Source organism: Pipistrellus hanaki (assembly GCF_964339955.1).
Source record: "Pipistrellus hanaki genome assembly, chromosome: 14".
In the NCBI taxonomy this organism is placed as follows: Eukaryota; Metazoa; Chordata; class Mammalia; order Chiroptera; family Vespertilionidae; genus Pipistrellus; species Pipistrellus hanaki.
In genome coordinates, this window is record NC_140516.1 from 38,335,152 (window position 1) to 38,350,196 (window position 15,045).

General features: G+C 56.5%; 1 protein-coding gene across 6 annotated transcripts; it reads left to right on the forward strand.

Annotated features, from left to right (window-relative positions):
- Positions 1 to 1,145: 1,145 nt before the first annotated feature.
- Positions 1,146 to 14,988, forward strand: SEMA4G (semaphorin 4G). 6 transcript variants are annotated; one of them, XM_084903366.1, is made up of 16 exons: positions 1,152 to 1,355; positions 4,159 to 4,632; positions 4,727 to 4,875; positions 5,152 to 5,214; positions 8,289 to 8,387; positions 8,479 to 8,572; positions 8,700 to 8,813; positions 9,020 to 9,189; positions 9,273 to 9,442; positions 9,738 to 9,882; positions 10,047 to 10,269; positions 10,669 to 10,784; positions 10,918 to 11,081; positions 11,282 to 11,343; positions 12,721 to 13,774; positions 13,882 to 14,988. In XM_084903366.1, exons 2-15 carry the CDS (start codon positions 4,509 to 4,511, stop codon positions 13,551 to 13,553), a joined length of 2,526 nt encoding a protein of 841 aa, XP_084759492.1. In that variant the 5' UTR covers positions 1,152 to 1,355; positions 4,159 to 4,508; the 3' UTR covers positions 13,554 to 13,774; positions 13,882 to 14,988. The 6 variants fall into 6 exon arrangements, with proteins under 6 accessions (XP_084759493.1, XP_084759492.1, XP_084759488.1 ...); XM_084903362.1 differs by lacking the exon at positions 1,152 to 1,355 and adding an exon at positions 1,366 to 2,187; XM_084903365.1 differs by lacking the exon at positions 1,152 to 1,355 and adding an exon at positions 2,270 to 2,326.
- Positions 14,989 to 15,045: the final 57 nt, after the last annotated feature.

Here is a 15,045-nt window from a genome sequence, read left to right on the forward strand (position 1 = left end):
GGGGGAGGTGGAGTGTGATGTGAGCCCTGCTGTCTAGTCACACACAGCAGCCCGAACTAGGAGATTGCATATGAGGAAGTGCCAGCCTGAGCTCTGGGGAGTTCAGAAAAAGAAGGATATGTCTCCCTGGGTCCCTTAAGTTAAATAATGACAGAGCCTCTTGAATCTTCACCCGCTCTCAAGCTAAGGCTTATTCACCTGTTCCCCCACCCACTGCCCTTCCAGAGCACAGACTCCTAGGCACGTGCAAGAGTCAGTGACCTATGTCCCTGTGGCCCTCATCATTTTGAGGACAAGGGTGTCAATACTGTCATGGATGAGAGAGAGAGAGAGAGAGGATCAGGCCAGGTCATGGCTAGAGCTCAGGTTTGAGTCAAACCCTAGAAAGGCCTTTAACAGGTGGTGGGGAGGAGGAATGGCCTCAACTGAGGGGAAACTGAAGGGCCCACGATGGTGTGGGAGGACCATCCTGGTTGAAGGAAAGGAGATGGGCGTTGATTCTGAGAGGGCTTCCCAGATTGCTGCTGAGTGAAATGACTGAGCTTAGGAGGGACAGGCTACCGCACTGCCTGGGAGTTCACTGAACGGTCCCGAGTAAGCTGAAAGGGACGGCAGGCGTCTCAGACCCAGTAGTCCCTGAGGAGGTGCACGCCAGTTAAGATTTGGTTGAGTGTACAGGTACAAATAATGATTGTGGCTTATTTATAAAAAATTTTAAAAAATAAAAACAACGGCATTTTCTGAGTACACTTATGGTCAAGCTATTACTTCATCCCTCCAGACCTGACCTCCACCCACCCAGACGTCCGGCTGACGGGCCAGGCGATGGGGACCTGGAGCTGTTCAGAGCTGCCCCAATGCTTGGTCTCACGTACTGTGGCCCTCAAGGCAGGGAGCACAAGGGGATGGCAAGAGTGAGGACAGGCCTCGGGCTCTCCGGCTCTGGGGGAGTTTTAAGCCCCCAGAGGAGGTTTAAAGAGGGGATGGGGGTGGGGGGGAAAGAAATCCTAGAAGGGAGAGGCGGACTATAAGCCGTTGACGGCTCTGGGGGTAGGGAGGCTACCGCCAGGGGGCAGTGTTGGGGCTGCGGGCCTTGGGGGCGGGGGCGCCAGTGGCCGGAGCGCTGTTTGTTAGCCTGGGCTTTACGCTGTGCAGGGTGGGGGAGTGAAAGGAGACCGCAGCACCTGCCCGGCACCTTCCCCGGGCGGCCCCGCCTCCCGGGGCCCCGCCCACCCGGCTCCGCCCCGCCCCGCCCCGCCCCGCGTCTGACCGCGGCCCCTTGATCCTGCAGCTGGTGCTTCGGGCCGCGGAGCTGTGCGTCGCTGTCTCTATGGCCCGGGATCCGAGCGCAGAAGGTGAGAGAGGCCGGGAGTGCGGGCGGCGGAGGTGCTCGGGCTCTGGCGGGCAGGGGCCAGGCCAGGCCTTCCCCGCATCCCTCCCTCCCTCCGGGCTGGGCCAGGCTTTTCTCCCCGCGCGGCCCCCCGGCCCTCAGAAAGCCCGGCGAGGGGCGCGGGCCGGGCCTCCAGCCGCGCTGGGCGCAGACCTGCGAACGTGGGGTCGGGGATCCGCGCAGGGCGGGGGCCGCCTGGCGGACAGTGTCCTCGGGATCTGGGTCACGTCTCCTGATGTCAGGAGGGACAGGAGAGCTTGTCCTCGAGCTGCAGCAACAGAGACTGAGGTTAGACCCGAGGAAAGGAGAGAATTCCGGAGGAGATGGTGGAGGAAGGAGGCATCGGGGAGGGGCTCTCGGGCCAGAAGAGACCGCCATCGCATTGGGCAGGGGGGAGGTAAGCAGGTGGACCTCTGGAACGAAGACTGAGAGCCTGCCGATCCTACATTGATCTTGCCGGGGGAGGGGTCTCCCCTCCTCAGTTCCCTCTGCCCTAGGACCTGCCTTAGTGGGAAGGTGATCAGAGTCCAGGGGGGCTGGCCCTGGGGAGCCACCCAAACTGTGGAACCAGGGGTGGAGTGTGGGGTGTGGACTGGAGACCTTGAAGCCTTGTTGCCCCTTAACCCCGCCCTCTCTCCCAACAGTTTAGGCCCAACTCCCACATCCAGAGCTGCAGTGTACAGGGCAGGAGAGGAGTGCCGAGTTAGCTGTTCCATTCCGTCTTTCCTGGACTAAAACGAGGGGCCCCTTTCCTCCCTTGCAGAGCAGCCTTGACTCATGAACCCATCCCATCTGAGGTCAGAAGCCTCCCCCCATCTCACACACACAGTCTGGCCTTAGAATTGGGACACTGGAGAGCAAGTTGGGGTTCTGCTCTTAATCTCACCCTCCGTGGACACTTGCAGCCTCCAAGCCTGCCCTGAGAATCAGACCCCTGTATGTACGTATGCTTGTACATCTGTGTGTACATTTGCCTAGGTGTAATGGTGTGTGTGAGGACTGTGAACGTGCATGTACTTGAACTTTCTGTGAACATGACAGTGCCTGAACCACTGTATCAAAGAGTGTGTGTTCATGTCCCTCCACATATGTGTACATGTGCGGTACCCACCGTGAACGGTGTACCATTCTTCATATGCACATATGTGGGTTTGTAGCATCTGTGTGACCTGCTGAATGAATGGGCATGTAATGATAACCTTGCATGTGAATACATATGAATACATGTGGTAGGGCCTTTCCGTGAACATCTGTGTGCGCAAACCTTCCTGTGAATGTGTGTGTGCATGGCTCTCCTGAGTGCATGTGTTCACAGCCCTCCTCTGCATATGTGTATGTACCTGTTTGCGTGCAGTCACCCTCCTCTGGACACACGTGACTCTGTGTAAACCTGTGTGAGTGTGCCATGCATCACACTCTGAGTGGTTCCTCTGACCTGGGCTGTGTTCCTCCGGCCCAATCCTAGAAACCAATTCCTCCTCACCAGGGCCCCCCCCTTCCTGCACTAAGCAAATAAGAGGCCCCAAAGGTAAACAGGTGTGCCTCTGCAGGGAGGAGTGGAGCACGGGCAGTGTGCCTCGGGCTTCCTGCTGCCCCAGCCCCTGAGCCAGGAGTGGCTGCCCTTTCTGTGGTCCAGGGACCCTCTTCTCTCTGTTCACACGCCGTTCTCCCGCTCTGGGCTCTGCCCGCTACAGTGCTGACCTTTACCTCTTGAATAAACGCTCCAAATTCCCGTTCTTCCTCTGGCAAGCTCCTGGTCCCTCCCCTCTCTTCAAGGCCACATAGTTAATGTTTGACCTGGAAGGGGAAGGAGAGGCCAGTGACCCCTGTCTGTGAGCTTCTGATGAGATGGGGGGGGCGGGTCAGGCCTCCTCCACACACAGCCCAGCTCAGGAAGTCTCCGGGAGCCTCTCGGAGACCAGACCTGTACATGGCGCAGAGGAGGCCACCCACCCCACCCGGTCCCCGGCTGGGCGGCTCGGAGGAGGGTGCAGGTGTGGGAACAGTCTCCAAGCGATGCCTGGGGAGGTGGCCAAGAGCTCAGGGATCCCATTGTTTGCCTTTTCCGTGTTGCTCACGCCTGTTCACTGGCCTTGCCCACTGGAGCCTCCTGCGTAGACATTACCCGCATGCAGCCGGCGGGCAGATGCCCCCATGCCTGCGAGTGGCTGTTTGCAGGTAGGGACATGTGCGGATGCCTGGGCAGCGGGCGCAGTACAGACTCGAACGGGCAGGGCGGAGATGTGCACCCCCTCGGAGAGGAATGCTGAGGAGAAGTGTCTAATTAAAGAGAAATTCCAGAGGGAGCTCTCAGGCCCGGGAAGAGGAAAAAACAGGACAAAATAAACAAAGACCCATTAACCGGCTCTGCCCGGGCCTTCCTGCACAAAGCACCCCCGCAGGCAGCCCGGGCAGCTGCTGCCCAGCTGGGTCTCATTGTTGGGAGCAGAAGGCATTGTCCCCCAGGACCCGAGCTCCACCAAGATGGAAGTCTCGCTGAGCTTCCGACTTGGTCAGAGAAGGGCTGAGAACTGGGTTCGGGTTGGGAGAGTCAAGGGTCTTGTAAAGAGGCCGAGTTCCACCCGGCTTCCTGGGTCAGAATGACGGTCAGTCCTGACGTGGGAGTTCTACGGAGGCTTGGCCAGCTCCCGTCACTGCTCCCTGTGGTCTGGGGTAATGTCATCTGCCTTCCACCCACACACAGATCAAAGGGCTTTTTTCCTAGTGTTTCTTTTTTTTTTTCTTTTTTTTTTCTTTTTTCCCTTCAGAAACCAGATCTCAGAGAACCCGGACTAGCCCCGCTGTCCAGGCAGGGAAACCCCATCAGTGACCTACAACCCCTCTATGACCCACCGGCTCCCTCTCACCATGGAGTCTGTATTTGATGCGGACAGACAGCGTGGGATCCTCTGACCTCTGACCTTGGATTCCATGGCCATACAACCCTATGAGTCCATGTCCCCCCAATTCCAGGACCCTCCCTGGCCCCTTGACCCCTGACCTTCCAAGTGCTCTCCCTAGACTCTGACCCCTGGGACTACTCTTCCCATCAGCCCATTGACTCTGGCCCTGGCTCCCCGTGGGGGTCTTGTTGGTCTTGTTGGGCTTCCCCAGGAAGATGTGGGGGAGGCTCTGGCGCCTTCTCCTGAGTGTCCTCACAGCAACTGCAGTCCCGGGACCCTCGCCACGAAGACCATCCAGAGAGCTAGATGCCACCCCGCGGATGACTATCCCCTATGAAGGTTAGACCAGCTCCCCACCTCAGAAGGCAGCAGGGGCTGGGGCTGGGGCTGGGGGCAGGCCAAGAACTGGGCTCACAGCTCCTGCTCTCCCCAGAGCTCTCTGGGACCCGGCACTTCAAGGGCCCCGCCCAGAACTACTCGACACTGCTGCTGGAAGAGGCCTCAGCAAGGCTGCTGGTGGGCGCCCGGGGCGCCCTGTTCTCTCTCAACGCCCGCGACATAGGAGACGGGGCTCACAAAGAGGTCAGCCCCTGAAACCCGGACCACCCAGAGGGTCTCCCGCTTCAGCCAGCTCCCGGGACCTCAATTTCCCGAAAACTCTGCAGCCTTCCCTAGCTCCCTGGTCAGACGGTTCTGCCCTTCCCAGCCCAGGTCTCTCTTACACCCAATGCTCCTCCTGAAACCCCCACCCCAATTCCCCCCATTTCCTGGGGTCCCATCACCTGGTCTCACAGGTAATAGAGAAAGGCAAGGGTATTAGGGTCACTGCATCAGCCTTCCTCCCTTTCCCCCCTCCAGATCCACTGGGAGGCCTCCCCAGAGATGCAAAGCAAATGTCATCAAAAAGGAAAAAACAATCAGGTAAGTGGTCTTCCCCCGTCCCCAGCTCCTTCCCTCCTCCTCCTCAATCAGGGATGTGAGGGTTGAGAACACAGACGGAGAGGTAACCATCAGCCAGTCAGTTGCAGCAACCACAATAAACACTGTACGTGCTTCTGGAGTGGCACAGCACTTCTAATTCAAACATCTGGTGACCTAGTAGCCTGGTCTGTGATGGCATCTTAATTTCCTCTGGGCTCCCAAATAACTATCATGATAACAATAATTAATCTCTGGTAAGTACTGACAGCTATTATCTCGCCTAATTCTAAAATTACCCTGTGAAATAGTGTTGTTCTCCATTTTGGAGGTGAGAAAAATGAGGTTCTGGTCAAGGAATAGCTCAGGGACCCAGTATCCTGTCTGCAGGGGTCCCCTGTCTGACTGTGTCACAGATCCATCTGGGGAGCTTTTAAAAATATGCATTCCCGAGGTGCACTGACCCAGGGATCCTGACTCAGCGAGTCAGGACTGGTTCCGGGGCAGCTGTGTTTGAAGAGGTGCCTCTTGGAGCTTTCATCACAGGCTGCCTCCTGGGGCAGCGAGGACGGGAAATGGGGCTGGGAGGCAGGTGGGGCCCAGGTCACAAAGGGCTGCAAACGCCCAGCTGGGGATTTGGATCTTATTCCGGGACAGCGGGCACCCTCACCCAGAAGGCTCAAGATTTTGCAATTCTAACACGCTCCCAGGTGAAGCTGACACTGCTAGTCTCTGGACCACGCTTTGGGTCCATATGCTGGGGAACTAACGTTCCCCAGCATATGTTTTGGGAAATGTTTCCCAAAACATATGCTGGGGAACGTTAGTTTTCAAAAGAGGGACTTAATTGTCAGATGAGTTTGGGAAATGCTGCAAGCTCAATCCCATAATGCATAGCAACACCCTTAAGGATCTAAGAAGTCCCGGTAAAGGTAGGTTTCCAACTTATTTGACTACAGAATTCCTCCGCCCTGCCTTTATTAATGTAAACATCTTTTTTTAAATACATTTTATTGATTTTTTACAGAGAGGAAGAGAGGAGGACATAGAGTTAGGATCATCGATGAGAGAAAAACATTGACCAGCTGCCTCCAGCACACCCCCTACCGGGGATATGCCTGCAACCAATGTACATGCCCTTGACTGGAATCGAACTTGGGACTCTTCAATCCATAGGCCGACGCTCTATCCACTGAGCCAAACCGGTTTTTTGGCAAATGTAAACATCTTGAGGAAGCATTACTTACTATAGGAATAGTTATCCAGCCCCAGGCCTCAGATGGATTAAAATGGAGTCTGAAGGCTGGAAAGGCAGTAGGGAGGTTGGGGGCGTGGTGTGGGTCAGAGGAGGGATGAATGCCAAAATACTGCACCCAGTGAGGGAGCCGGATGAGACAGACACCTGTGTGGATTCAAACCCTGGGTAACAGGCAGGAGGAGGAGCCATTAACAAGGCAAAGAAGTCAAGAGGGTAGTAGCTTAAGGCATTTGATGGGCAGAGAAGGCCAGTGTGGCTGGAGGAGGGTGAGGCCAGCGTGAGGGGCAGAGACAGGAACGTGTCGGACCCTATGCTTAGGACTCCGTGAGCCATTGAAGGCTGTTTAAATATAGCAGGGACATGATCTGGTTTAGATTTTTAAAAATTGCCTTGGAAAAAAGTGGGTTGCAAGAATATGCCGATTGGTAGAATATCTCTGAAAGGAAACTCTAGACAATGGTAACAGCAGTCTCTTTTGAAGCAACAGGGATAACAAGGAGACTCTGTTTACAACATATTCCTTTGTACCTTTTGAATTGAACACTGTGTGCACATATTCTCTATTCGTTGAAGAAATAAGTCATTTTCTCATAAAGAGTGATGGGTGGTTGGGAGTGCGGTCAGGAATTCAGGGAAGCGTTGCTGGTGGTAATTTGGACTCAGGTAGGGGCAGTGAACCAAGTCCAGAGACATTTAGGACAAAGGGCCATTTCATCAGGGAGCAGGTCTGAGTGTGGGGGTGAAGGAATGGGAAGCAGCAACGATGACTCCTGGTTTCTGGACTGAGTAGGATGCAGGGAGGAAGAAAGGAGGGAAAGACTGGATGAGCAGGTTTAGGAGGGAAGGTGCAGGTGAGGGAGGAGGGGATGAACTTGCTTTCTGACAAGGTGAGTCTGATGTGTCTGGAAATATCAGGTGGAGAGAGGGCTGGAGCCTGAGGATAGATATGGCAGGGTCACTCCCAAAGGGCGCTCCAGGATTGGGGGACATTGCTGAGATGTGAGAGAAGCATGGTAGGGTAGGGAGAGCCTGAGAGTACCTGACCTGATGGTGCAGGAGAAGCTGGTAGAGTATATAATGTAATATATGAGATCGAGGGGCCCTAGCTGGTTGGCTTGGTGGATAGAGCATCGGCCTGCAGACTGAAGGATCCCAGGTTTGATTCTGGTCAAGGGCGTTTGCCGGATTGCAGGTTCGATTCCCAGTAGGGGGCATGCAGGAGGCAGCCCATCAATGATTCCCTCTCATCATTGATGTTTCTATCTCTCTCTTCCTCTCCTTTCCTCTCTGAACTCAATATATATATATATATATATATATATATATATATATATATATATATATATATATATTTTAAAATACTAAAAAATAAAAATAGAGAGGAGAACAGGAGTCATGCCCTTGGGAGGCCAAAGGAGAGCAAGTTCCAGGGAATATTATGTTCTGGGCACTGGGATCTTAGAAAGAACTGTGAGTCCTGTGAGTGGGGATAAGAGCCAGACTACCTCCGAAACCGGTTTGGCTCAGTGGATAGAGCATTAGCCTGCGGACTGAAAGGTCCCAGGTTCGATTCCGGTCAAGGGCATGTACCTTGGTTGCGGGCACATCCCCAGTGGGTGGTGTGCAGGAGGCAGCTGATCGATATTTCTCTCTCATCGATGTTTCTAACTATCTCTCTCCCTTCATCTCTGTAAAAAATCAATAAAATATATTTTTTTTAAAAGAAAGAAAAAGAGCCAGGCTACCCAGCTGGACCAATGGAAGAGGCCTCTAAGCAGGCCCAGGGCTCACACCCCCTCCCCCCTTACCTCTCCCACAGACCGAGTGCTTCAACCATGTGCGGCTCCTGCAGCGTCTCAACGCCACCCACCTCTACGCGTGTGGGACTCACGCCTTCCAGCCGCTCTGCGCAGCCATTGTGAGTGCGCCTGTCCCAGGCATGATCATGGGTCCTTGACCCCAGACTGGTCTGCCCGTGGGCCCCTGCCTCTGAACTCCCCTCCCCCCAGGACGCCGAGGCCTTCACCTTGCCAACCAGCTTCGAGGAGGGGAAGGAGAAGTGTCCTTATGACCCAGCCCGGGGCTTCACAGGCCTCATCATCGGTGAGCGTGCTCTCCCCGCCACGCCTCCCTCATCCACATGCATGCTGTGTGATGGACTTGCCACCATGGGTGTCATGTGCCTCGTTGTATGTGACATGTCTCCTGCCTGGGCATGTCCCTACCCCAGATGGAGGCCTCTACACAGCCACACGGTACGAATTCCGGAGCACTCCGGACATCCGCCGGAGCCGCCACCCGCACTCCCTGAGGACTGAGGAGGCGCCCATGCACTGGCTCAATGGTTAGGAGGAGGAGGAGGCTCAGGGTGATGGGGGCAGGGACTGTGTCTTCATCTTCATTCCCTTGGGCAGTTGACCATCCTGTCCCCAAGTCCCCAGGTGAGCCTGCCGATACCTGTGTATTGTTGAGTGAGGGGTTAGGGCCAGGGTGGGAGGGGGAAGCCACGTGAGATGTCTCTGAAGCCACGTGAAACTGCCCGACCCACAGATGCCGAGTTTGTGTTCTCCATCCTGGTGCGGGAGAGCGAGGCCAGCGTGGTGGGGGACGATGACAAGGTTTACTACTTCTTCACGGAGCGCGCGGCGGAGGAGGGTTCGGGCAGCTTCGCTCAGAGCCGCAGCAGCCACCGGGTGGCCCGGGTGGCCCGTGTGTGCAAAGTGAGTAGGACTGAGGTTGGGGCAAGGGTATAGAGGCCGAACCACTGACCCTGGCCCCTGACCCCACCCTCCTGCCTCTCCAGGGAGACCTGGGAGGGAGGAAGATCCTGCAGAAGAAGTGGACCTCCTTCTTAAAGGCGCGTCTCATCTGCCACATCCCACAGTACGAGACCCTGCGTGGTGTCTGCAGCCTGGATGCCGACACCTCCGCCCGCACACACTTCTACGCGGCCTTCACGCTGACCACACAGTGGTCAGTGCAGGGACAGTGGGGAGGCAGGAAACGGGGGACGGCACAGGGGCTGGAGCAGAGGTTGCTGAAGATAAGACAGGATCCACTGCGGGGAGGTCTGGCTGCAGAGAAAGAATTCCAAGCATGTCTAGCTGGCCTGGGGCTGGAGGCCACAGCGGCCTACTGACCCGCAGGAGGCCCTGTGGGCCTGGAGCTGGGGTTAACCAGGATAACAGTGGCTGCAGGCTGGGCAGGTGGCAGACAGGCAGGCTCCGCTCAGTGTGACTCAGCTCTCTCCCCTGTGCATTATCCCTAGGAAGACCCTGGAGGCCTCAGCCATCTGCCGCTATGACCTGACGGAGGTGCAAGCTGTCTTTGCAGGCCCCTACATGGAGTATCAGGACGGTGTCCGGCGCTGGGGCCGCTATGAGGGTGGGGTGCCGGAGCCCCGGCCTGGCTCGGTGAGGGAGCAGGCCTGGGGTAGGGTGCTCAGTAGGCAGCTCCCCTCCTGGGAGGGACTGGAGGGTCTGGGCCTGTGGGGAGCACAGGCAGGAGGACAAAACCCTGGGAGAGGAGGATCCTTGGGGGGAGGCCTGACGTTCACCACCTCTGTCCCCCACCCCAGTGCATCACAGATTCCTTGCGCAGTCAAGGCTACAACTCATCCCAGGACTTGCCATCGCTGGTCCTGGACTTTGTGAAGTTGCACCCACTGATGGCTCGGCCCGTGGTGCCCACACGCGGACGGCCCTTGCTGCTCAAGCGCAGTGTGCGTTACACACACCTCACAGGGACACCTGTCACCACGCCTGCTGGACCCACCTATGACCTGCTCTTTCTGAGCACAGGTGCTTCTGACCCCTGGCCTGAGCCCTCTGGTGACTGCTGACCTGTCCTTTGATCCCTGTTGACCTCTAGTCCCTTGATGACCCTTGGTCACAAAAACCCTGGTAACCATTGATGTTGATTATTCAGTGAATACTCTCTACTGGCCCCTAGTGAACACTTGGTTTTGGAGACTTTTGACTCCTGTCACCAACTACAATGACATTTGACCCTGATCACTCTAATGCTTCTTAACAATTCCTGCCATGACAAGCCCAGAGTTCCCAATGTCCTGAGGGCCCACTGCTACTGGCCGAATCCTGTCGCTGACCTCATGACTCCCGAGCTGGTCCCATTAGGCTACCGCAGGGGGCCAAGAGCAGATTCCATTGCTGGGATCTGACCTGCCCTTTTCATCCCAGCTGATGGCTGGATCCACAAGGCTGTGGTCCTGGGCTCTGGGATGCACATTATCGAAGAGACACAAGTGTTCAAGGAGCCCCAATCTGTGGAGAATCTGGTCATCTCTCCGAAGCAGGTAACCTCTGACTCGTGACCCTCAAAACGGTCTTGCCAGAATAGGGGGGTTGGGGAGGCTGGGCATTGGCTGTGTACGTGTCTGTAAGTGAGAGTGGGGTTGTTGCTGACTGGCTGTCCTCTCTGGCTCTCAGCATAGCCTCTATGTGGGGGCTCCTAGTGGAGTCATCCAACTGCCACTGTCCAGCTGTTCCCGCTATCGCTCCTGCTACGACTGCATCCTGGCCCGGGACCCTTACTGCGGCTGGGCCCCCAGCACTCATGCCTGCATGGAGACCACCACCATCATGGCGAACAGGTCTCAGGGTAGCAGGTGGGAAGTGGTAGGGGATGCAAGGGTCCCATGTACCTGGGGACTCAGAACCCGAGGGGAACAGGCAGGCCTGCCAGCTGTAGGGCGAGTGGGAACCAGTTCTTGGTAACAGCCTATTGACCCCTCCACTGGGGGACCCGAAGCCCCAGTTCCCTTGTTCATGAGTCCTGGTCTTCTGTCTCCAGGACAGCACTGATACAGGATATTGAGAGAGGAAACCGAGGCTGTGAAGGCAACAGGGACACAGGTACGTGATGTTCGTGCGTGTGTGTGGGTCTTGCTGTCCTCCTCACCATTTACACGACTTGTATCTATGGACATGTATGTATCTGAATGGATGAGTCTGTGTGCTTTCGGATTCAGGCACAGAGTAAATGCTCAACAAGCATTTGTTGCCCAAAAGAATTATAAATGAGGAAACATACTCACTCCCGGAGCTTACAGCCAAGTGGAGGGAGGAGGGACTGGCAATCACACAATTAATTACAAGTATTTCCACTGGTTTTTGTTACAAAAGAAATAATTACAGCAATGACAAGGGTTTGAAGGATAATGGGTACTTCCCCAAGAAGGATCAGATGACTGAGATGATATATGAAGAACCAAAGTTAACCATCATAGCTAATACGTACTGAGTACTTACTATGTGCGGGGCATTCACATACACAATCCCATTTATTCTCTCAGCATTCCCGTAGAGAGGTGCTATTATCATCATCATTCCCCCAAGGGGACAGCCTCTCTGAGGCACAGGGAGAATAAGTAAACCGACCGAAATCAATCAGGTACTAAGCGGCAGGGTCAGAATTTGAACCTGTGCCCAACAGTCAGACTGAAGTCTGTGCTTTTGATCACTGCAATGCTCTCCCCTTAAGTTAACCAGGCAAGTGGGGGCCACTGAGAGAGAGATGGCACCCAAGTAGAGGGAACAGCAGCCAGAGTGAGCTTGGTGTGTTTGAGCAACAAGAGGCTGGAGAAGTGGGGAGGCACCATGCTAAGACGGGGGAGTGATATGACCAGTTGAATGTTTTTAAAAGGTCACCCCCCTGCTGCTTAGGTTAGATGGGGAGCAGAGTGGGCCAGCAGATGGGGAAGGAGAGGAGTGAACAGGTCTGGGATAGATTCCATAAGCGGGATCTTGGGTGAGAGTTATACAAAGGTGTGGGGGTGGGGGCAGGGGGAGGCCAGGGTGACTCCCAGGGTTCTGAGGGAAGCATGTGGGTAGCTGGTAATGATACGCACAGTGGTAACAACTGGAGGAAAAGATTTGGTGTAGTTTGTGACAGAGGCTTTAGCCTTAGCTCCTGTGACGTGTACAAGAGGCTCAAGTGGTTGCCCAGCAGGTGGGAGACAGTAAAGTCTGGTGCCCAGGAGAGAACTCGGTGCAGGAGGTAGAGATGAGGCGTCACCAGCAGATGGCAGGAATTGAAACCACAGGGAAGGGCCAATGTGTGCCTTCTGTGTGAGCAAAAATGCGGAGCTTGGCCAGTTGTCACTGTGATTCCAGATTCTATGCTTGGTGCTGGGGACCTAGCAGTGAGCCATCTGGCTGGCCATCTCCAGTGCCTTCCCCAGGATGGGCAGGCACTGACTGCTCCTCCTGTCCGTCCCCTGCGCTCCCCAGGGCCGCCCCCACCTCCAGTGAAGACACGCACTGTGCTCCGGGGTGATGATGTCCTCCTGCCCTGTGACCAGCCATCCAACCTGGCCCGGGCCTCGTGGCGGCTCAACGGGAGCGTGGGCCTGAGCGATGGGCAGGGCGGCTACCGCGTGGGCGTGGATGGGCTGCTGGTGACAGACACACAGCCGGAGCACAGTGGCAGCTACGAGTGCTTCGCCGAGGAGAACGGCCTCCGCACCCTGCTGACCGCCTACAGCCTCGTGGTGCGGCCCGCCACTCCTGCCCCGGCTCCGCAAGCCCCTGCCTTGCCCGGGGCACAGTTGGCATCTGATGTGAGGCTGCTCTACGTGCTGGCCATCGCTGCCCTTGGCGGCCTCTGCCTCATCCTGGCTTCCTCCCTCCTCTACGTGGCCTGTCTCCGGGGCGGCAGACGAGGGCACCGGCGGAAATACTCACTGGCTCGGGCTGGCAGGGCAGGGGGCTCTGCCGTGCAGCTGCAGACAGTCTCCGGCCAGTGTCCAGGAGAGGAAGATGAGGGTGACGATGGGGAAGGGGCTGGCGGCCTGGAGAGTGGCTGTCTCCAAATCATCCCGGGGGAAGGAGCCCCAGCCCCACCTCCGCCACCCCCGCCGCCCCCGCCAGCCGAGCTGACCAATGGGCTGGTGGCACTGCCCAGCCGGCTGCGCAGGATGAATGGCAACAGCTACATGCTCCTGAGGCAGAACAACAACGGGGCGCCCGCAGGGCCCTGCTCCTTCGCCGAGGAGCTCAGCCGCATTCTGGAGAAGAGGAAGCACACGCAGCTCGTAGAGCACCTGGATGAGAGCTCGGTCTGAGCCCAGCGCCCCGGGACAGATGCTCTCCCCACCAGCCTGTCTGCCCAGGCTGGGCTGCTGCCTTCCAACACGGCCCTGCCCTCACCGCCCCCCATCCCCCACCTCCAGACTCTTCTAACTTTTGATGTCCCTGTAGGGCTGGCCAGAGCCAGGCCCAGCCAAAGTCCCCTCAGCCTCAGACCCATCTGTGAGCAGCCCAGGCCAACTGGTTCTCCTCAGAGGTAGGTGCTCCCTCAGGTTCTTCAGCCCCAGGTCCTCTTCCTTTGACCTGAGCACGTGGGAGGAGAGGCCCCCATTCCTCTGCTCAAATCCTTTCTCTTTCTCTCAGGCAGGGCCCGCAGGTCCAGATGGCCTCAATGTCACCATCCTCTGCATGGCCCCCGTGCTGGATGGTCCTGACACCAGGCAAGACCTCTGCAGCCAAAAGAGCCACTTGAGCCCTACGTACATTCACATGCACACATGGAAGAATGCCTACCAGCTGGGCTGCAGGCCCCCACCCCACCCCCACCTTCTGGTGCATTTACTTCACCCCTTTTTCTGGGCTTTGGGTTCCCTCCCAATTGCCACATCCCATCCTATCGAGTCCTCTTCCCTAGTCCCGGCCCCCTACGGTGACCTCTGTCAAGAACTTGGGAACAGGCCAGCGCTGGGAGGTAAGACTGCATCACTCTCCTCCCTTAATGTGCAGCCCTTATGCCTCAGTCCTCCCCTTTCCCCCCATGCCCTTCGTCACTCTCAAGAGCGACAGAGGCAGAGTTCTAGGCATGTCCCTCCCATACACATGCTGACATTTCCACTCACATGCACCTTCTGAGCCTCCTCTTGCTGCCTCAGGCCTGTCATCAGGTTTGGTCCCTGGACATTTCAAAGAGAGAGCCCTCTCTGGTGTAGCTGTCCTGGCAGACACTTCCCTAGGACGCGCAGCCACACTGCACTCAATGAGCCAGCCTCCCTTTTGGGGACCGAGCATTTGCGATCCCTAGATCAGAGCAGGAGGAAACAAGATCTGATAACTCTCCTGGCACATGACGCCTGTTCCTGGAACTATGCAAAGGGCAGAGGCTGGGAGTTTGGATGCTTGGCTCCACCCCTGTCCTACCTCACCGGGGCACTTTTAGGGTCCAGTGGCCTCTTTAGTCTCCAGGCCCAAACGGGACAATCAAATCCTGAGCTCCCCCATCCCCTTGGGTGAGGATGACTGTTATTTTTGTAGCCGAGAACGTGGAATCCCACGGATTTTTACTGCCCTTCACCCATCCTCTCCCACCTCTCCCCCACAATGAATGTATTTATTGTGAGATGGTTATACTCTTTAGGAATGTCCCCGACCCCCCCCCAACCCCCAGGTGGGTGGGATGGGCATGTGACAGTGGGGAGTCTGGACTCCGCTCCTCCACCCCCTGGTGGTTAATAAATACCCTCTTTTCCCCACGACTATGAGTGGTCTGCTTGGTCTCAACTGGCCTTCCTCTGGTCACCAGGGGACAGG